We start from the raw sequence: 21,817 nt of genomic DNA on the forward strand, positions 1-21,817 counted from the left end.
GGGGTTTTTTTTTGTTTTTTTGCATTACCTGGAAATTTCACTTAATCACCATCCTCCTTCTCTTTCCCACCCTTTTTGCAGATCATTAGAAAATCTATTAAATAGAACACGTGGCCCATTATATGCCCTTAGGGAATTCTGTTATTTCTTTCTCTCAGCTACATTTTGAGTCATCTCCCTCAACCCGCCTGAACTTGAAAATTAAGAGAGGACTCTGCGCACCAGAAATACACAAGAATGTTTTAAGTGTTGTGTAAAGTGCATTATGGGACACGGGTGGCGCTGTGGGTTAAATCACAGAGCCTAGGACTTGCCGATCAGAAGGTTGGCGGTTCGAATCCCCACAACGGGGTGAGCTCCCGTTGCTCAGTCCCTGCTCCTGCCAACCTAGCAGTTCGAAAGCACGTCAAAGTGCAAGTAGATAAATAGGTATCACTCCGGCAGGAAGGTAAACAGCGTTTCCGTGCGCTGCTCTGGTTCGCCAGAAGCAGCTTAGTCATGCTGGCCACATGACCCGGAAGCTGTACGCCGGCTCCCTCGGCCAATAAAGCAAGATGAGCGCTGCAACCCCAGAGTCGGGCACGACTGGACGTAATGGTCAGGGGTCCCTTTACCTTTTAAAGGGCATTATACAAATGTGACACTAGCTGGCGATGGTGAGCTATGGCAAATTCAATATATTTTTTTCAAAACTTTTTTTTTAAAAAAAAAGCATTTTCACAATTTTTTTTATATGTGCCTAGATTCCATCAAGGCCTCAGATTCCTATACCTTACCATAAACGGTCAGGCGGCATTGCGGCCTGGCCACGGCCATGTCACCAATCCAGAGGCTGGCTGGGGAGGACTGCATGCCTGCCTGTGGATTGGCCAGTGGCAGGCAGGCCTGGGAATGGGGATTCCCCAGAGTGTGGGACCAACAGGCCGATGAGCATCACTTTGGTGGGGTGGGGGGAATTGAGGCCAGCCCAGCACTAACCCCCAAATAGCAACAGCCTGGAAGCGCTATCAGTTATATAAGGCTAGTTGGAGCAAATGCAAACTTTCTTACAATTCCTTCTTTCTTGCATTCCACCTAGGGAAGCTTTTTGGCCCAGTGGACCAGATCTGTCTCCCCCCACTTCGCAGGCCAACTTAGACAGGTGGGTGTAGGCCTGGTGTTACCTGGTGACATCAGCTGATGGACATACAGGTATGGTTTAGCTGGCCAAGATGGACCCACAGGACAGAGGTTCCCCACCACTGCTGTAATTTAACACGGAGACGTGTCTCTTTGTGATTAATACAAACAAACAACACAGACACACACATGCTTCTCGTGTAGTTTTGGTTTTAATTTCTGGAAGACCAGACCAATAAATAAATAAATAAATAAATAAATAAAATGCTTCCAATATACAGAGTCAAGAACAGGCACATTTGTGAAGTGAAAGATGGAAGACGGGGAGAGATGAGGGTAGCCTCCTCCCACACTCTCTTCTCTGTAGCTTGGGGTGGCTGCAGAGCCTTGCCCCATGTAACAAAACAGCCCTTGGAGGAAGCCCAACCAAGAGGGAGCTCCCATAGGGTTCACACACTCCCAAATTTTACTATACCTCTCCAACATTACCGGATTGCAGGGAGGGTTGGATAGGGACACCCCCAATGCAGTTGTTAGCATATTTTAGGCAATCACACCCCACAACAACCTTCCCAGACACCCCATGGTAGGGATAGGCAAATCTGTCAATTCTTGCTTCCCTCAGTTTCTTATTTTTTCCAATCTTAAGTTCAGTTATTCACATTTCTACATCCATTTGCATCTGCTTAAAAAAGAAAGAAAGAAAAAAGTCTTCATGACAACTCATTGCCATTTGAGTGTGAATTTCTCCTAACAGACACATTTTTACAAAGCAGTTTCCTCCAAACAAAATGCATTTTTTGCACTTTATTTTCAGCACTATAAGCATTTTTGCACATACTTTACCCCAAATTACGCATTTTTCTACACATTACTTGGCTGGAGAACTGCAGTGCAAAACGCAGAGGAGAGCGAATCTCCAAAGAGGGTTGTGTTTTTTAAGTTTCAGGAAATTCCAGTTTGGGAGGTTGGCCTCTAGATGTGAACTAAACCAAATTTCTCCTCTGTCCCTACACCAAAGCAGGGGAGGAAAGGTGCAAAAGTTTGTGACAAACTTTCAGCAAGTGTACAGGTGCAATACTATCATGGGTTCCCCACCCCACCCCCATCCTGGGAATTGTAGTTTGTCAAGGGCACTGAGGCTTCTCAATCATAGTGACATCTGTTCAGACCTCTACTCTGTTAAAAGCCCAATGCTAACATAATTTCCTGGGGGAAAGGGAACAACAGCTATGAAACTCATTCACACTTTGTGTGGCTATTCGCCTAATTTCGACTCACAAGGCAGGAGGAGTTTTGTGCGTGTGTGCTTGGGGACAGGGATGATCAGGAGAGCATGCAACAGGAAGTAGACCTGGTGCTTGGAGCCAGAGTGGATGGGAGAGATTCTGACCTGTCCACCCACTCACAAGGTGCAGTTCTGGAAGATTAAAGGAGGACAACCATAACAGGCACACAGGTTGAGATGAGGCTTCCAGTGATGCTCGGGGAACAGAAGTATAATCCTGCTGCCAGGAGGAAGGCTGAATTGGGGAGCACCATGCGGAGAGGAGAGCGGTGATGCCAGGTTTTGTCCCACTGGAAGCAAGAGACTGTGTTGGCACAGCAAAGAGGGTGGCGTTCCTAGTGTCTATGGAAACGGGGACAGAGCCCAGTTGGCAGCATAGAATGGGATACCGCAGTGCAGAGGGTTTGTGCCAGGGCACACAAAAAGGCGGGCACTTAGCACCTCACGGAAACAAAAGCCGAGACGCTTTGGGTTTCACTCTGCTGGGCACAGGAGGAGAGGAACAAAGAGAACTGCACCAATAGGTCGGAAACTTGCTCCAAGACAGGCTTGGGCCTAGCCCTAGCCTTAGACAGGTTCACCTTTGTCCTGGGTCAGGCTCAGCAGGACCATGGGCAATCCTGGCGGCTGGCCCGTGTTGGCACGGTGCCGTGCCCGAGGGCGCATGCGGCGGGGCAACCTGGCAGAAGGCGGCCCTCCATCGCTCAGCGCATCTGAACTCTCGTCAATGAAGGCCAGGTTTTCACCCGCGTAGTCTATAGGCCGCAGCTGGGCCACACGCTGTGCAGTACCTGGAGATGGGCGCGGGGATGGCAGTGGTGGCGGCAGCAGCGGGGGTGGTAAAGGTGGCAGTTGTGTTGGCAATTGCTGCTGCGGTGGCAATTGCTGCTGCGGTGGCAATTGCTGCTGCGGTGGCAATTGCTGTTGCGGAAGTAGCAATGGCGGCAATACCTCTTGGCTGTCCCCCTGCTGCAACATGGCCGAAGGCGATAGCGGCTTCCCTTTCAAGGTGCCCACTCTGTGCAGCTTGTCTGGAAACGCCATGTTTGGGACACGGAGCTGGGAGGCCACGTTGCCCGTCCAGGAGGCAGCATGCGCAGTCAAGTCTCCCATCTGTAGGGAAATAGGAAGGGGGAGATGTAGTTATAACAGAAAATTCCAAAATCCATATTGGGGGAATGCCTTTTATTCAGTCAAGCAAAAGGTCAGAAAGTAGAAAGGTGGGGAGAAAAACCCATCAGATGCCACTTAGGAACATGCAAGAACTTCTATGCTAAAAGATCTATCTAGTATAGCATGTTATTTCCCCTAATGCAATATCCCCTAATGCAAGACATTTGCATGTTACTGTCGTGGATATATTCATTTATATGCACACATTTTTATATGCATTTTTGTAAACACTGGTTGGAGAGCTGTGTTGCTAATTTCGGATAAATGCAAATTCTAAAGGACTATAAGGGATATAGGAACACAGGGCTCTGTCTTATACTGAGTCACACCAACAGCTTAGTATTGCATACCTTCCAACATGACTCAGATGAAAATAGGGACATTTCTCATTCCCCCCGCAACTGATCCTCCCCAACCCCCGTGTGTGTGTGTGTGTGTGTGTGTGTTTGTGTGTCCCCAGCAGAGCATTTCATATCAGAAGGGCGAGTGCCGCCACCACCACACCAATGGGACCCAGCACACACGCCCACCACCATCCTGAGAAAAACCCTTAATCCTGGTTTTTTAAAAAATTATTCTTTAGCAGATTTATAAACAGGGAAACACACATCAATAAATAAATTTTGGGAAATGGCAAGATTAGATGCGGATGCACAAAGCATTTTTTAAAAAAATCAAGACTCCTTGTGCTCTGCTCGGCTCCCCCTTTCTTCCCACCCAGGGCAGCCCTGCCCCCTGTCTGCCCCTCAGAGCCGGCACATCACAAGGAGCTGGGCCTTGGCGACAGAAGCCTCTCCTTCTCCTTGCCCAAGGCCAGCAGTGGCAGCCATGGAGAGGCAATGGGATGCCACCGCCATCTCTCGGGACAAGTGCTGGCTCATCCTCTCCCCTGAGCTAGGCAGTGGTGCCGCTGGCGGAGGAAATAGGGACATTCCAGGATCAAATTAGAAGCTGGGATGGCTTTTGTAATTCCAATACTGCCCCTGGAAAATAGGGACACTTAGAGGGTATGGTATTGTCTACATCAAGTGTGGGGAACCTTTGGCTCTCCAGGTGTTGCTGAACTACAGTTCCCAGAAGCGCCACTATGCCTGGTCAATGGCTAGTTGCAATTCAGCAACAGCTGGTGGACCCAAGGTTTCCCACACCTGGTGTACACTGACTGGCTGTGGCGCTACAGGATTTCAGATCGGGAGTCTCTCCCAGGCCTATCTGGAGCTGTTGGCAATTGAACCCAGGACCTTCTGCATTGAAGGCAAGTGCTCGACTCCTAAGCTGCAAAGATCCTTGCGTTTTGGTTCTCAGTGCTTGACTCCTAGTGCTTGAATCTCTCCTGCAAAATATTGATGCTCCAGAGGCAACTTTCAGCAGTCGTTTTGTGCAGCTGATTTTCACGTCTACCCCTCTGAGGCTGCATGAGGAATTATTTCTTTTTGTTTGCCCTCAGCTGACTGCTGACATGCCTATCGTGTGTGATGCCCTGCTACACCCATTGCATCCCTGTTGAGGCAGTTCCCCCTCGCACCCATGCTCAACAAAGCCAGCCACAACTTGGGTAAGGTAGGAAATTGTGCTGAGCAGCAGTTAAGGGGCTACTGCATTCCCTGCCTTGCAAACCGCTTCACCACCAAATAAAATTGAGACCCGCTGCAAACACGTACATATTTCTCCTTAACCACCCCCTACTTCCCTTCACTGTGCCTGGTCCTGTTTCCATGCGGGTGGGTGCAAAATGCCACCAATCATTTCCAGCTGTTTTTATTGCCTTTTGTCTGAACGCCAGGGTCAGCGAGAAAGAAATGGCTTTCAATTAGGCAAGCCGCTTAATGAGTTTATGTGCAAAATTGATGCCATCTGCTTTTTTAATTGGCAAAAGGGGAAATGCTTCAAAACTCGGAGGCTGCAGATTCTCGCCTTCACTTTGAGTTATTATAGAGCACCACCAGCACAAGGAGCGCTGTGAGTGTTTGGGGGTGGGGATGAGGAGCACTGTAGGAACAAGGCCCCCAAATTTTTGTTTATTTGTTTGTTTGTTTGCTTGCTTGCCAGCTGTTAACAGTGGCTTGATCTGCTGACTTCTGCCTTCACACTTCCTAGACGCCTTGCTCAAGTTGCAATTTGAAAGGCAATAGAGGAGGCCAGGTTTGCTCCAGACGAAACACAGGCTGCAAACTAGGAGCATGGGACTTTTTTCAGCTCAAGGGCCACATTCCCTTCTGGGCAACCTTCTGGGGGCCACATGCCACTGGTGGGCAGCACCAGAAGTCAAAGTGAGTCATGGATGTAAATTTTGCTTTGCTCTACCTTCCACACACATTAAAGCGAGGCAACTAAGAGGCATGAACAGAGTTTAAGGAAACATTCCAGCCAGGTAAAAACCCTAAAGGAGGATGAGTCCCAAGGGCCAGATAGAAAAGGCTGGAGGGCCACATTAGATCCCCAGACCTGAGGTTCCCAACCCTAAAACAAACCTTGGTTGCTGCTCAGGAGTTGGCCTGGACTGGAGAGAGACAAATCATGAGGCTAGATTTGGACAACAACCTTGGCTTAGCTCACAATAGCACAGCAGGAGGAGAACCAGAGTAGGGGAGGAGCACAGCAGTCAGGATATCCTCTCGATTGTGGAACCATGCTAGGCCACGGTTTGGGTTAGTATTCTGTACAAACTGGGCCAATACTGGTCTATACGAACAAACAACCTTTGACCTAAGATCTAAGGATATATTGTCTGCGTCAGAGGTTACACCACTGGCTTTTGGGAGTTGTGGACTTAACAAGAGAACCTGGAGGCAAAGAGGGAAGATGTGTCAGAAGGAAAATGAATGGATATTGATTTATATATATTAGTAACTTTGTATTAATGTAACCTTTTTACATGTAGCAGTGTGTTTTTGTAATATTTTGTTTGTCTGTCGTTGCTTCCATTTTTTGTACACTGCTTAAAGATATTTCTAATATATTAAGCAGTATAGAAATTAAATAGTCAGTCAGTCATCATCACACTACTATAACAGGTAAATACAGGGAGAAGATTGGCAGGGTTGCCAGACCTCCAGGTCTGACCTGAAGTCTCCAGGTTTGCCTGGCCCCTCCAGGTTGCAGTTGGAGGGCTTGAATCTTCAGGTGAGATAGAGTAATAATAATAATAATAATAATAATAATAATAGGAGGAGGAGGAGGGTGTCCACTCTCATTCTCTTCCAACAAACCTCTATCTGCAGGTCCTGCCCTGTGACATCACCAGGACCCTCTCCTAGGTCTTGAAATCTCAGGGTCTGGGATGCTCCTGACCTGGAAACCCTAATAATGGGGGTTGTGGAGGACATGGAGATGATGCAATGGGCCTATCAAATGCACTTGAAGTGTCCTCACCTCAGCCCTCGTGCGCCGGGACAACACCCTCAACCAGTTGCCAATCATAGTCAGGATGGAGGCAAAGTAGGCCAAGCCCAGCAGAATCCAGACCACCACCAATGGCTGGTACCACAGGTATTCTTCGCTTTTTGTATCACCTGGAAGGAGCAAAGTTTAAGGCAAGACAATTTGTGATGAGCACTCCCAACACCACCAAAACCAGTTACTCTCCACCTTAGTACAGAGGGAGGAAGAGAGAGGTGAGGAGGTGGTCCAAAGAGACTTGACTGAATCACCTTGCTGAAGCTAAGATCATGTATGGTCGATGCCTGGATGAAAGGCTGTCAGGAAAACCCAACGAAGTTCTCAACTGGAATAGACCAATAGGGTGGCATTTTGTACTAGGTCTCAGGCCACATCCACTCCAAACATTTAAAGCACTTTAAACAGTCCTGGCTTTCCTCAAATCATTCTGGGAAACAATAGTTTGTTATGGGCACTGAGAGGAGACCCTTACGGGCACTGAGAGGAGACAGAGCTTCAGTTCCCAGAGTTCCCTGGGAAGAGGGGTTGATTGTGCTCCGGGAACCACTCTCAGGGTCAGAAAGGGGAATCCCAATGCACCCCACACCACTGGGCTCACCCCCTTCATTTCGCCCCACAACACCCACCTGCCACATAGTCGCCAAATCCAATGGTGGTCAGTGTGACAACCACAAAGTAGACGCTCTCTAAAAGGGTCCATCCTTCCACCCTCTGGAAGATGATGGTCGGCAGGGAGACGAAGAGGAGGCAGCCAATGAGGATGAAGAGCAAGGCCGAGAGGACCCTCACAATGGTAGCACTGACCTGCCACTTCTGCAGAGAATAGGAGGGAACAGGATGGAAGAGAGGTCAAAGTTGAAAAAGCCAACAGCTGATCCAAGAGGCAGCCAACTCCTATAAGTGCATTTCTTCCAATCGGCCTGTCTAGACTATAGACTGCCAACATGCTGCCCTGCAAACACACAGGGGGCATTCTTGGTGCCCACAAGGTCCCCTTCTCCCTGATGAAATTGGGGAAGGCAAGCATTATACTGCAGTCGACAAAACAGGCTGTGGTGTGTGTGTGTCTGTGTGAAATGCCCATAACTGTTTCTCCAGTTTGCAAATGTGTCCTAACAGGACTCAAAAAAAGCTGGGGGGAAGTTCACAGAAGGGCACTGGCGCCAGCAAAACAGGACTTTGCAAGCAGACCACCTGAGTCCTGCACAGTAGAATGAGCAGGTAAAGGTAAAGGGACCCCTGACCATTAGGTCCAGTCATGGCTGACTCTGGGGTTGCGGCGCTCATCTCGCTTTACTGGCCGAGGGAGCCGGTGTACAGCTTCCGGGTCATGTGGCCAGCATGACTAAGCCGCTTCTGGCAAACCAGAGCAGCGCACGGAAACGCTTTTACCTTCCCACCAGAGCGGTACCTATTGATCTACTTGCACTTTGACGTGCTTTCGAACTGCTAGGTTGGCAGGAGCAGGGACCGAGCAACGGGAGCTCACCCCGTGGCGGGGATTCGAACCGCCGACCTTCTGATCGGCAAGCCCTAGGTTCTGTGGTTTAACCCACAGCGCCACCAGCAAGAATGAGCAGGAGGTCCCTGCAAATAAAGGTGGGCAGAAAAATGTACAAGTGGTGTTGGAAAGGCTGGAGAGAAGCTGCCCTCCAGGCGAGGGTTTTGCTCACCAAGAAAATGTCCTCCACTTTGCCAATGGCTTTCCGGAGAGACGATCCCAAATGGTCCCCGACTCCTGCCAGCAGCATGCCAAAGAGAGGAATCCCCACGAGGGCATAGAAGATACAGAAAAGCCGGCCAGGGTCAGTCTTGGGGGAGATGTTCCCAAACCCTGTTAGGGCAGGAGAAGAGAGAGAGGCAGAGACAGAGTCAGCAGAAAAGAGAAAGTGCTCCTCAATATTGATCCAGACTCTGTTCTAACGCTCTGGCTCAGACTACTCCAAGCAGGCACCCTCCAAATGTTATGGACTACAGTTACTATCAACTCCAGGGAACAAAACTGCAATAGGCACATGGTCTTATTGTACAAATGAAGGAATTAGGTTCCTGGCTTTTTTTAAAGCAAGTTTCTAGTCTTTACGAATGCGAAAACAGCCCTGAAAGTATGTGGGCCACTGAAGACACAGATGCTTAAAAAGGCAATTTTTATATTTGGATATTAATTCTGTTTTTGGTTTTTAAAAAGCAAGTTTGTAGTCCTCAAGGTTGTGAAAACAGGCCTGAATGTGTGTGTGCAATGTCTTAAAAATACCTTTCCTTGCTTTGACATCTGGATGTTTTATTAATTCTGATGGCTGTTCTGAAACTGTTGTCGTGGTTTGGGATATTTCTTTTCTGCTAATACTTTGAGTACCGCAGATTTGACTGAACTGTGGATTGTTTTATATTATTATTACTGGTTTTTGTTAGCTGCTTATAATTTCTTCTGGAAGATGGGACAGGATTTTTTTTTTAAAGAAGTAAATACACAACAAACAAAACTGAGAGGTTTTCCCACCACCACCCAATGAATCTAATTGGCAGCAGATTTAGGGCAGACAAAAGAAAATACACCTGTACCAAAACATACCACTAACTTATGGAATTCACTGCCGCAAGATTAGACAGATTTAAAAGGGGGTTAGACGAATTCACGGAGGTGACCGTTTAGTCATGAAAAAAGAAACAGAGCTTCTCAGTTCAGAAGCAGTCTACCTCTTGCCAGGCAGCAAGAACAGGAAGAGGACCAATGCACTCCTGTCCTGTTTGGGGGGCTTCCCACAGGCATCTAGTTGGCCATGGTGAGAACAGGGTGTTGGACTAGATGGGTCTTGCATCCTTAATACTCTGTGGGGTAAGAAAGATGCACTCTTCATATCCTCAGAAGAAACCTTTGCTTCTTTACTCTTACCCTTGTCATGGTTCCAGGAACGAGGCCTGGCTCAAAACAGAATGTTGCACAAGGATGTACACACACAAAATCCAACCCCCTTGTTCCATTTCTTCTTCCTTAATTTTTGGAGAAGTGCCTGGATCAGCCTCTGTCCCAATCCTGCAGACTCCAGCAAAAATAAGCAAAGCCTCTTAGCTTCTTTGCTCAGCCCCAGGTTGTAAATCCTTTGTGTGGCTCCCTGGCACCATCTTGAAGCTGCAGCCAGCTGGCTGCATTGATCACCCTGATATACCCACTCCTAAGTCAGTTATGCAGGAGGCAGCTATACACACAGCCAGACCGGGGTCCATCTAACTCAGGCACGTCCAACTCCCAAGAGACTGCAATCTACTCACAGTATAAACAGACTGGCTGTGGGGCTCAAACTCATGACCCTGAGATTAAAAGTTGCATGCTGTATCAACTGCGCTATCTCAGATAACCAACAGCACCTGGAAAGTCCACAGGTTCCACCTTCCCACTTTAAACCTTGGTAAGCACATTACCTGCCAACCTAGCAGTTCGAAAGCACGCCAAAGTGCAAGTAGATAAATAGGTACCACTCCGGCGGGAAGGTAAACGGCGTTTCCGTGTGCTGCTCTGGTTCGCCAGAAGCAGCTTAGTCATGCTGGCCACATGACCCGAGGGAGCTGTACGCCGGCTCCCTCGGCCAATAAAGCGAGATGAGCGCCGCAACGCCAGAGTCGGCCACGACTGGACCTAATGGTCAGGGGTCCCTTTACCTTTACCTAAGTACATTTAACATGTGATCCCTGATTGGTTGGGCCATGTACCTAGCATGGGGAACCTGTGGCCCTCCAGATGTTGGGCTATGACTTCTGTCTCTGCGAGAGATTTGCAAAAACACTCTGAGTGCAAAATAACACTTGGATCCATGCTGAACCAGGTGCCACAATTGGTTCAGGCTCCTTGAAGGGCCCTGGACCATTCATGAATTATACCTTGTGGGGTCAGCTTCAGTTGTTTCAACCTGAGGATGTGGACCAGGCGATTATGGTCATGAGGCCAACAGCATCCCTGTAGCAGCATCCATGACTGCCAAATCTAGCAGGAGGGGATTGATTGGATAGATTCAATGGATGAGGCAATGCTGTGCCGCTGGAAGGAGTTATGCCTTCTGCCTTGAACGAGGCGGTGGTGAGGCTCCTCCTAAAGAGGTCCTCCCTAGATGCAGATATTTTGGAAAACTATAATATTACAGTGGTACCTCGGGTTAAGAACTTAATTCGTTCTGGAGGTCCGTTCTTAACCTGAAACCGTTCTTAACCGGAGGTACCACTTTAGCTAATGGGGCCTCCCGCTGCTGCCGCTCCGCTGGCGTGCGATTTCTGTTCTCATCCTGAGGTAAAGTTCTTAACCCGAGGTACTATTTCTGGGTTAGCAAAGTCTGTAACCTGAAGCGTCTGTAACCCAATGTACCGCTGTACTTTCCTGGGCAAGGTGGCTGAGGGTGGTAAAGGTAAAAAAGGTAAAGGACCCCTGGACGGTTGAGTCTAGTCAAAGATGACTATGGGTTGCGGCGCTCTTCTTGCTTTCAGGCTGAGGGAGCCAGCGTTTGTCCACAAACAGCTTTCCGGGTCATGTGGCCAGCATGCCAAAACCGCTACTGGCCCAACGGAACACTGTGATGGAAACCAGAGCGCATGGTAACGCTGTTTACCTTCCCACCACAGTGGCGTGCTTTCGAACTGCTAGGTTGGCAGGAGCTGGGACAGAGCAACGGGAGCTCACTCTGTCGCGCGGATTCGAACCACCAACCTTCCAATCGGCAAGGCCAAGAAGCTCGGTGGTTTAGACCACAGCACCACCCACGTTACCTCTGAGGGTGGTGGTGGCAAATCAGCAGTAGGTATGCCTAGATGAAACAGATTATCAAATCCAGGGCTCAATACTGGGCCATGGCCTGACCTACGGTGGGGCGCAGCAGCAGCACTACCACCATAGAGATAAATGGCAAAAACCTCTTTTTTAAAAATTAAGACATGGGTGTCTAAATGCACACAGGTGGCTCCCAGGACAGGCAGGAGCTTTCGATAGTCTTTCAGACCTGATAATACCAGGGACTGAACCTGGGCCTTTTTGCATTCAAGGCCATAGCTGTCAATGTTCCCCTTTTTTAAGGGAAATTCCCTTATTCCGAATAGGATTCCACACAAGAAAAGGGAAAAGTTGACAGCTATGTGCAAGGCACGTGCTCCAAACACTGCGCCACAGCCCTTGCCAGGCTTCTCTGTAGCAAAGCAAGGAAGACAGTCACACCTTCCCTCTGTCTCCTCCCTCCTCCCCATCAGACCCCAGATACCGATGGTGGTGATCACGGTGCCAGCGAAGAAGAAAGCGCTGCCCATATCCCAGTGCGAGCTGTTGGCGTTTGTGCTGTTGATGGCAGGCTCCACTCCGACGCCCATGGCATCGCCCACTTGCTGAGAGGAAGGGCAGAGGAAAAGGTTAGGACCAAGCCACTGAGGGCCCAGGATTCCAGCGCAGCCATAACCCCAGAGCACTGAGCCAGGCCCCTTCACCCACATGGAAGCAGCCTTACACAGAGTCAGATCACTGATCCATCTAGCTCAGTACTGCCTACACTGGCTGGCAGTGGCTCCTCAGGGTTTCGGGCAGAGTACATTCGCAGCCCTACCTGGAGACACCATCAGGGATTGAACCCAGGGTTTTTTATTTTTATTTGCATGCAAGGCAGGTGCACTGAGCTACTGCCAGGAGCAAGCCAGCAGCAAATCAAAAGGAGTACGTAAAGTTAACTCTTTATTAGGAAGAAAAAACAGCATCTGCACAAGAGTGCTAGGCCTAATGAGCACAGCAACTCGTCCTGGTAAATCTTGCCCCTAATGAGGCAGTTGTAGAGACGGAAGGAGTCCTCGCCTTCCCACAGCTGCCTAAGTGCCTTCCTCTCCTGGGTTTTCCCCAAGCAATCTGAGACTGCGCCTGTGTGTCTGCCTCTGCTCCTCCCACTTTGTGCCTCTCTGGATTCCGGAAGACCAGCGGGGAGGGGAGCATGTCGCAGCAGGAGGGGGAGACCCCTGTGACTCTTCAGCAGCCTGACTCATCTCTGCCTCTCGACCTGCCTCATCCCACTCTCCTGCTTCCGATTTTGAGCAGTTCTCTGTCACAGACTCTCCCACCTCACTAAGCCCCGTTACCCCTTCAGCTTCTGACATTGCCTCCTCCCAGTCTGCTCCCTGTGGCCACTTATCATCGTCCTACCACTAGGGCTGGGCAATATATCAAAATACAGTGGTACCTCAGGGTAAGAACTTAATTTGTTCTGGAGGTCTGTTGTTAACCTGAAACTGTTCTTAACCTGAAGCACCACTTTAGCCAATGGGCCTCCTGCTGCCACCGCGCCACCAAAGCACAATCTCTGTTCTCATCCTGAAGCAAAGTTCTTAACCTGAAGCACTATTTCTGGGTTAGCGGCGTCTGTAACCTGAAGCGTATGTAACCCGAGGTACCACTGTATCGTTCAAAACCGGTTTGGTATTCCATATTGTGATATCGGTTACATCATTTCAACCTGGCAGTATATCACGAATCATAGAGTGTGTGTGTGTGTGATATAGTCAAACCTCGGTTCTCTGTTGTCGTACGTTTCGGCTCCTGAACACCAAAAACCCAGAGGTAAATGTTCCAGTTTTCAAACGTTTTTCAGAACCTGAATGTCTGACGTGGGTCCCGCTTGAGTGCAAGAAGCTCTTGCAGCCAATCAGAAGCTGCACCTTGGTTGTCAAACGTTTCGGAAGACAAATGGTCTTTTGGAACGGATTAAGTTTGACAACCAAGGTTAGACTGTATAAAAATCAGAATGTGGGAAAAACCGTGAAGCCGGCCAACGCTTCTCTTGATTCCTGCAGCCCCCATTAACTCTACCAACTCAGCTCTCCCCTGCCTTCTTGCAGGGGGCAGAGAATCAAGTGCTGGCAAAAATTAGGATGCAGGAAAAACCGTGAAGCCGGCTAATGCCTCTACATAGCTCCATCCTTATTTCGGACATTGTGATATATTGCTATATCACAATATTTAGCTGGTGATATATCACAATGTCGAAAACAAGGTATCGCTCAGCCCTACCCACCCACAACCGCCGGGCTCTGAGCCTTCTTCCTATGGCAGTTTCCCAGCTGGTTCCCCCCACCATTCCTCTGGGTCCAACCAGTCCCTGAGCCCTGTTCTCCCCCAGCCCTTTGGCCTCCAGCTCTCACCTGGATGAGGTCCTCAAGGTCCTCAGCGGCTACACATTGGTGTAGCTTTAAGAACTGCTCCAGGTAGGCTTGGATCTTCCCCTGCTGGTGGATCTCATAGGGCTGCTCCAGTTGGCGAAAGACGAAGGCACCTGTGACCAGGTAAATGAGGACCACGGAGAAGAGGGCCAAAACGGTGGTCCGGCGCATCACAGTGTTGCGCTCCTGCGGCCGTGGGCTCAAGATAGACTCCTTGGATGGGTAGCAGACAACGGGCATAGAGCCATGATGGTCGGGGGGGCAAATGGCGGGGGGTAAAGGCGGCGGCGGATAATTCACTGAGGGGGGTGTACAAAAGAAGAAGAAGACAGGGTGAGTCCACCTTGCTCCACCCCAAAATCCCCAGTCCCCACCATGCCTTAAAGTCTCAGGATCGCCCCCTTGAGGACTGACAAAAAGGGCGTACTTCTTCACACTGTTAACCTCTGGAACCTCCTGCCACTAGCTAGGACAGCTTGCGGGAGGAAAGGAGGAGACAAGTCCATGGAATATGGGTCTGTTGCTAATCCCTAGAACTCATAGTTGCTAGCTCTGAAAAGGAGACACATTCGCAGAGGACGGGTCTGCTGTTAGCCTCTGGAACTCCCTGCCACTAGTTTGAACCCCTTTTGGAAAAAGGAAGCACTGACAAATTCAGCAGCAGGGGAACTGTTCTGCCGACTAATCACAAAGAGGGGAGGGGTCTTGGGGGTCTAGTCGTCGCCCCCTGCTGCTCAAGGCAGGATCTGCGATGCAGGATGCAGTGACAGCATCCCTGACCAGCTGGCCATCCAGCTTCTGCATTGATAGCGCCCCCCAGTGGTGGCTGGTGCCCATGAAGCCAGACTTAATCCCCTGGGAACTGTAGTTTGTTAAGGATGCTGAGAAAGATAGTTCTGTGTGGAGTAAGCTACCTGTGATTCTTTTTGGGGGGGGGTTACTTTACATATGCTTTAAATTTATGATGTGCATGCAATTCAAGACCTCTGGTTTAAGGGCACTCCAAAACCACCTGCTTCCAAAACCACCGGAAGCAGGAAACATGGAATTGTAGAGTTGGAAGGGACCCTGAGTTCAACCCCCTGCAATGCAGGAATATGCAACTGTCCCATATGGGGGATCGAACCTGCAACTTTGTTATCAGCACCATGCTCTAACCAGCTGAGAGGCAGATCAGATGAGGACTATTGCCTTCATGTCTTGCTGGGCTCATCTGGGTACAGAACACTCCATTAGACGCAGCATTGGTCTGCTCCAGGATGCCAGTGCTTAGAAAGGGAGAGCAGTTCCCTCTCTTCTCCTGTCCCCCAATACAGGCAGGATTTAAAACACATTCTTTCACCCAAAGAATCATGTGAGCCGTAGTTTACCCCTCTCAGAACTAAAATTCCCAGCACCCTTAACAAACTACAGTTCCCAAGATTCTTTGGGGAAGCCATGTGCTTTAACTGTATGGTGCGTGCACAGCCTAAGTCTAATATCTTCCCACCCCTTTAAATGAGCAGAAACGTGATATTTCTTAACCTTAAAAATATTGACCCAAACAACTTAGCATTGAGCAGTCTCGTCAATAAATGGTACTCTGATTTAAAGAATACAGCAGGGGAACTGCGGCGTTTAAAAACAAGATTGTTCCGGGTCAGAGAACAAAACTTAAAAATTTCCCCCCCAAAGTGAGCACAGACTCACCCTTATAATCAGTGCCGGATTTACGTATAAACTAAACAAGCTATATCTTAGGGCCCCACTCTCTTGGGGCCCCCAAGTTTTTTTGAAGAAAAACAAAACCTGGGTGTACATTTCCAAAATATAAGATAAAAAACAAATAAAATAAAACCTACATACAGCAACAGTGTTTTGTGTTGTGTAGGCTCCTATTTGTTACGTGTAAATAGCTTTAGATACCTATTAGGTCCATAAATTACCATATAGCATATATTTAACAAACAAACAAAACGGGGACAATTTGTTGTTGACAAAGGACAGCTGGACATATAAAGGGTCCCATTACCTTCAGTAGCTTAGGGCTTCATCAAACCTAAATCCAGCCCTGCTTATAACGATTCCTTCCCTGGGTCTTCTAGTTTAGGGGCTCGTGCAATCCCATAATCTCTTTGCTCAGCTTGTTTCCAGCACCTAGGCTGGGTGGAAGAGTAGAAAATAAAGCACCCACTCCCCAATAATTCACCCCAGGCTATGCTCCCCCACTCAGACTCCACACTTCCCACTTCTCTGTGTGCAGCTGACTGGGAATGGTATGTTCCAGCCCCTCCTAAAATTTCCCTGCGGAAGCAACCAATGTGCTATTGTGATAGGAATTTTATGGTTTTAGATATATGGCAACGTTCATAACCACACGTACATAGATCAGCACAGGAAAGCCAACCTGGAACCATTTTGATTCCTAAACTGAGCAAATGTTTCTCTGCATGGTAAAAATGGAAAAGCCTCCCCATTGTCTCTTTCCTCACAAATCCTGTCTCAAGGATATGTCTGTTTGAATAAGGTGTGAGCCTGTGACCTGGCCCAGGAAATAAGTATTTTACCACTACAAAAGAATGGCCAGGCTCCCCAGGCAATCCAATCAAGTAACTTGCCAGACAGGAGATAAACTGTGACAGGAGAAAAACAACATTTAAATTTCTGTGATGTAGGTGGGATGTATCTGAGGGGTGGTCTTAGGTTACACCCCTTCTGTGATGTATGCATAATGTTTCTGGGGGTGGTCTTGATCTAGAGGATGGGAATTTCAAAAGTCTTTATAAGCCATTGCACAGCATTTTTTGGGGGTCCTCTTCCTCTCCTGCATGTGAGGGGAGTACCCTGTTGCAACAGATCAATAAAGATCAAGCTTACTAGCTGCTTTGCTTCTCAATATTCTCTGGTTGGCCTCTGTTATTTTCTCCTACATAGGGAACCTATGTAAGGACTCTATATGGGCTCTTGGATACCCCATAAGGGAAAAGGGCATATTTTTATTTACAACACTATACAGTACTTCAACTCTTCCTCTTCCCCCTATCCCTGCAATAAACCTTGATTCCAAACCTGGAGCAATAAAGTAACACCCCAAATATTGAGTGTTGCAGTCCTGTGCCACTTAACTTGGGAGTAAGTAAGCCACATAGAACCCAACAAAACTTAACTTCCAAGTGGACAGATAAAAAGCTTTGAGACTTTGGGAAATGTTATGTTGCAGTTGTTGTTTTTTAATGGCTGAGTGTAAGAACTGCAGAAGCTGACACTTCCTATTAATGCACGCTCATTTTCTAGTTATAGTGCAGATCTTAAGCTTTCCCCCCTCCCAAACGGCTGTTTGCAAAACTGCAAATCTTATTCCTGATCTATACATGGACACTGTATTAGTTAAGAGTTCTTAAAAAGGAGGAAAGAATGAAATATTGTATTCACAAAACATCAAAAGTCACAGATCCCCCATCCTGCTTGTCTCTACCCCCCCCCACCAGGTCCTTACTGAGGTCCTCATGCCCACTCACTCACTGCTGCTACCCAAAGAAGGGTCAAAGATGGACCGGCAAAATCAGAAAATGCAGAGCTGGAACAAATCAGGGCAGCTCTCCCAAAACTTAGTGCATTTGCAAACTCAGCCCCAGGGATGAAGGTGTCTGGTATTAACATGCCGGGACGGAGGAGAGAGAAAGAGACTCCACCAATCTGTATCTGGGGCACATTTTCTTTCACAGTGGGGAAAATTTCACAGTGATGGGTGCTAGGGGTGGGGGAGCCCTATGACACCCCCCATGCACATTTTTCCCAGTGCCCTCCCCCCCCCCAGCATTATACACTCACCTTCAAGGCTACCAATTGTAGTCCTGACATGGTCGCTATACAACTGGGTTGGTCCTTTTATTGCAGAGATTGGGGGGGGGGATTTCTGTAGCAGCTGGTAGCCCTTCCCAGCACTGCGCTGAGGGTGATGTCTGCGGTGCAGTGGGCCCCCTGCCAACCCCCAAGATCCCAAGGATGGCTCCAATTAAACTGAAGACAATTCAATTATACGCTACCCTCTCTCCAAGACCCAACTCCCCAGGCACATCCAACCAACCACAGACGGATGCAAAGTGCTTGTGCGGAGTTTGCCAGGGACAAGCACCTCCCCACACCTTTTGGGCAGCTCTCTGTTCCCCAGATCTACCTCTCCCATAGTATAGGTATATTGGAATGGGGGGGGGGGGGAGTCACTGAAACCAGGGGAAGGCTGCTTGGTAAGGGCAGCCTACCGGCCACTAGTTGTCGATCAAAGAAAGGGGATTATCTATTTCCAGAGGGGGCAGCAGAAAACAGACTCTCCACTGCCGTTCCTGGAAAAGAGGCATTTGTCCATCCTGCCCGAAGAAGTGCTCTGTGCAATATGGAAGCTTGCTAGGGTAGGCCCACCCTTGGCACAGCGCTGTAGAATAGCAGAGCCACAGAACTGCAGAGTTGGAAGGGACCCCCAACCCCCTGCAATGCAGAAATCAGAGCTCGGACCCCAAACCCTGAGATTAAGAACCTTGTGCTCTACCAACTGCATACCTTTGAGGCATAAGGCCACAGGTGTTGCACTCTATTTTTCCTTCACACAACATTTATACACCCATTGCTGAAAACATAGAGCACCTCTGCTATACAGTGCTACCTCGGGTTAAGTACTTAATTTGTTCCGGAGGTCCGTACTTAACCTGAAACTGTTCTTAACCTAAAGCACCACTTTAGCTAATGAGGCCTCCTGCTGCTGCCACTGCGCAATTTCTGTTCTCATCCTGAAGCAAAGTTCTTAACCCGATGTACTATTTCTGGGTTAGCAGAGTCTGTAACCTGTAGCGTATGTAACCTGAAGCATATGTAACCCGAGGTACCACTGTACATCCCTTACTCCCATCTCACCATCGCTCTTACATACCTACTCCAGATATCGCTCATTTGCACCCATACAAAACAGGAAGGGCGGCAGCTCAAGGGTAGAGCATCTGCCTTGCATGAAGAAGGTCCCAGGTTCAGTCCCCAAAGTCCCCAGGCAGGGCCATAAAAGACCCCAGTCTGAAACATGGGAGAGAGAATGCTGAACTCAATGGACCAGTGGTGACCAGGTTGTAGCCCACTAGGACTGGTAGGGCGGAAGACTAGGAGCTCAACAGCAGGTGGCGCCAGAGCCTACGATGAGCAGGCCCACCCCCTGCTTGGTTGTAAGTGAAGAGGGCGGGCAGGTGGGAGCTGATTGCAGGCTTAGGTTGATGTCTAGTTAAAATATGGAATCCCTTCCCATAAGCGATAATGATGGCCATCCACTTAAAAGAGGATTAGGCAGATTCATGAAGAACAATAAGACTATCAATGGCTACTGATGGGTATGTTCTCCTTCCACTGTCAAGAGGCAGTATGTGTCTCTGAATTCCCAGCTGCTGGGAATCTCAGGAGAGGAGAGCTGATGTTGCGCTCAGGCCCTGCTTGCAGGCTTGGCAATGGGGCATCTGTTTGGCCACTGTGAGACCAGGATGCTGGGCTAGATGGGCCTTTGGCCTGATCCAGCTGCCAGGCTCTTATTACGTCCTTATGAGTAACAGTGAGGGAAGGCACTTGGGTTTCCTGAAGGAATCTAGTTGGGCGCTATGAGAACAGGATGCTGGACTCTACAGGCCCTTGGTTGTGTCCAAGTAAGTCCTACTCAGAGTAGCCCCGTTGAAATCAATGCCCATGACTAACTTAAACCCATTGATTCCAGCAGGTCTGCCCTGAGTAGGCCTTCATGGGATGCCACCACATTTCAGATGAATATGTGTGTGGAAAGAAATCGGCGTCTACATGTATTCACAATCTCCATGTGTTGTTGTTCTTTAATCACTATATGGTTTTCTCCTTTGCTCCCCTCTAGTTAGTTATTTATCCTCCTGAGGACTTGAAGGTGGCATGTGTGGTTCTCCCACACACACACAACCTGCCCTTGAGGTAGGTTAGGTTCAGCGACTGAGGCTCTGTGTACCATACATGTAAAGCAACATGGCTTCCTCCCCCAAAGCATCCTGGGGACTGTAGTTTGCCCCTCACGGAACGATCCTTCCCAGAACCCTGCGATTTATATCCCTGTACACTTCTGGCGTCAGGCATGCAACTATCTTTTAACATTTATTTATTTTAAGCACTCGCACTCGCACCCATGCACTTGCTGTCTCTCACACACAAAATTCCTCTCTCCCTCTTTTCACATCCTCTTTGCCAGTTTCAACACACATGCTCTATGTGTGTGTGTGAGAGAGAGAGAGAGAGCGCATGCATGTGCATTGATTATGCTTTCATTTCACAGCATATTTGTAGTGTCCCATCCCACTGGTTTCTCCTTACATACACAAATCAGCCTTGCATGTAAACACACGTGCACTGACATACGTTCATCACCCTCCCTTGCTCATTTCTCTCTCTCTCTCTCTCTCTCTCTCTCTCTCTCACACACACACACACACACACAAAATCACACACGCGCACACCTGCCCTGCTTCGAGCACACAGCCTGTTTGTCTTGCACTCTCACTTTCCCCTAGTGTCTCCCTCCCACGCACACGCTTGCACTGCCCCAGACGCTGTTAAAGGTTCACTATTTCCGACACTTCCTCTCTCACACTCACCCACTTGTGCTGCCCCCCCCGGCGCTCCTTTTCCGCCTGCCTCTTTCTCACCCCCCAACCCCATCCCTGCTCCAAGCCCCCAACTTTGCTGACTCAGCCTATGTCAGCCTTGCGCTGCTGCTGCCTCTCCCGCGCGCTCCCTCGCCACCCTGTTTCCACAAGGCACCCCCTTGGCATGTGGCTCCTCTTTCCCGGAAAAAAAGAGGGGGGCGCAAGCATTGCATACGTACCTGGAAGCCGGCAGCCCCACGAAAAGCGACAGGACTTGCTCCCCAGTAAACAACATGCTTCGCAACGGCGGCGCCTCGCTCACACACACTTCCCCGCTGCCTCGCCCGCTGCCCAGCCTCTCGTTCTTCCTTTTTCCGCCTGCGCTGCTTTGCAAAAGCAGGAGAAACCACTCCAGCAGCACAAACCATCCCTGCTTCTGCTTACACACACACGCCTTCCAGACAATGCACTGGAGAGCAGCCTCCCCTCCCCACGCACCCCAGGCCTCCCTTTCCCTGCAAAGTGCTAGCGTGCAAGGATGCAAGGTGCTAGGGTGGGGTTGGGGGGTTCAGCGTTCAGCCCTGGGACCCGCCCGAGCATCCCTGCAGTTACTCACTCTCGCTCTCTGCAGCAGCAGCAACAGCAGCAGCTCCTCCTCCCTTCCCGATGCTGAGGCTGCCGGCTTGCCCCGGGCAGGTGAAGCCTCCCCGCTCCACCCCACCCCACCGCCAGCCTGCCCCACCTTCACTCACAGCTCGCCCGCCCACCCACCCACCTCCTCCGTGCCCAGGCGGTGCCACTCCGCCACCAGACAGATGGAGCCCCAGCGTAGCCCGGGGAGACGCAGGCGAGGTGCCGTGGGTGGGTGTTAACCCTTTGGGGGGTGGGGGTGGGAAATGGAGCAGGGAGGGAGGGGGTGGTTTTGGGGCAGAGGTTTTCAGGAGGCGAGAGCTGGCTTGCCTGGGGAAGCCAGGTGTTCATTGCTAAAGATTTATCACCAAGATAAACACACAGTTATTCGCAAAACATTGTGAATAATTGAAGGTGGCAAATTCCA

At 49.4% G+C, this 21,817-nt stretch overlaps 1 protein-coding gene and 1 long non-coding RNA gene across 7 annotated transcripts; both read right to left on the bottom strand.

Moving 5' to 3' along the window:
- Positions 1–1,312: 1,312 nt before the first annotated feature.
- On the bottom strand, positions 1,313–21,603 carry KCNK4 (potassium two pore domain channel subfamily K member 4). Of its 6 annotated transcripts, none has more exons than XM_080985541.1 (8): positions 21,377–21,524; positions 17,960–19,189; positions 14,132–14,448; positions 12,217–12,337; positions 8,653–8,813; positions 7,606–7,792; positions 6,953–7,092; positions 1,313–3,520 (listed from the first exon to the last, which is right to left on the bottom strand). In XM_080985541.1, exons 3-8 carry the CDS (start codon positions 14,387–14,389, stop codon positions 2,975–2,977), a joined length of 1,413 nt encoding a protein of 470 aa, XP_080841667.1. In that variant the 5' UTR covers positions 14,390–14,448; positions 17,960–19,189; positions 21,377–21,524; the 3' UTR covers positions 1,313–2,974. The 6 variants fall into 6 exon arrangements, with proteins under 6 accessions (XP_080841667.1, XP_080841669.1, XP_080841666.1 ...); XM_080985543.1 differs by lacking the exon at positions 21,377–21,524 and adding an exon at positions 21,000–21,126 and having other exon boundaries at positions 19,053–19,189; XM_080985540.1 differs by lacking the exon at positions 21,377–21,524 and adding an exon at positions 21,000–21,126.
- Positions 20,350–21,173, bottom strand: LOC308465566. Its single transcript, XR_013980501.1, has 2 exons — positions 21,054–21,173; positions 20,350–20,955 (listed from the first exon to the last, which is right to left on the bottom strand). It is a non-coding gene; the product is annotated as an uncharacterized lncRNA (long non-coding RNA).
- Positions 21,604–21,817: the final 214 nt, after the last annotated feature.

The sequence above is a fragment of the Podarcis pityusensis genome (assembly GCF_964106645.2).
Source record: "Podarcis pityusensis genome assembly, chromosome: 16".
Lineage (NCBI taxonomy): Eukaryota > Metazoa > Chordata > Lepidosauria > Squamata > Lacertidae > Podarcis > Podarcis pityusensis.

Bases quoted from the DNA above. Each gene is read 5' to 3' on its own strand.
- KCNK4 (XM_080985539.1), bottom strand. The intron at 7,793-8,652 runs GTGAGCAAAACC...TATTCTCTGCAG, and splicing joins AAGTGGAGGACATTTTCTTG to AAGTGGCAGGTCAGTGCTAC. The intron at 3,521-6,952 runs GTGAGGACACTT...ATTTCCCTACAG, and splicing joins CCCGGCGCACGAGGGCTGAG to ATGGGAGACTTGACTGCGCA.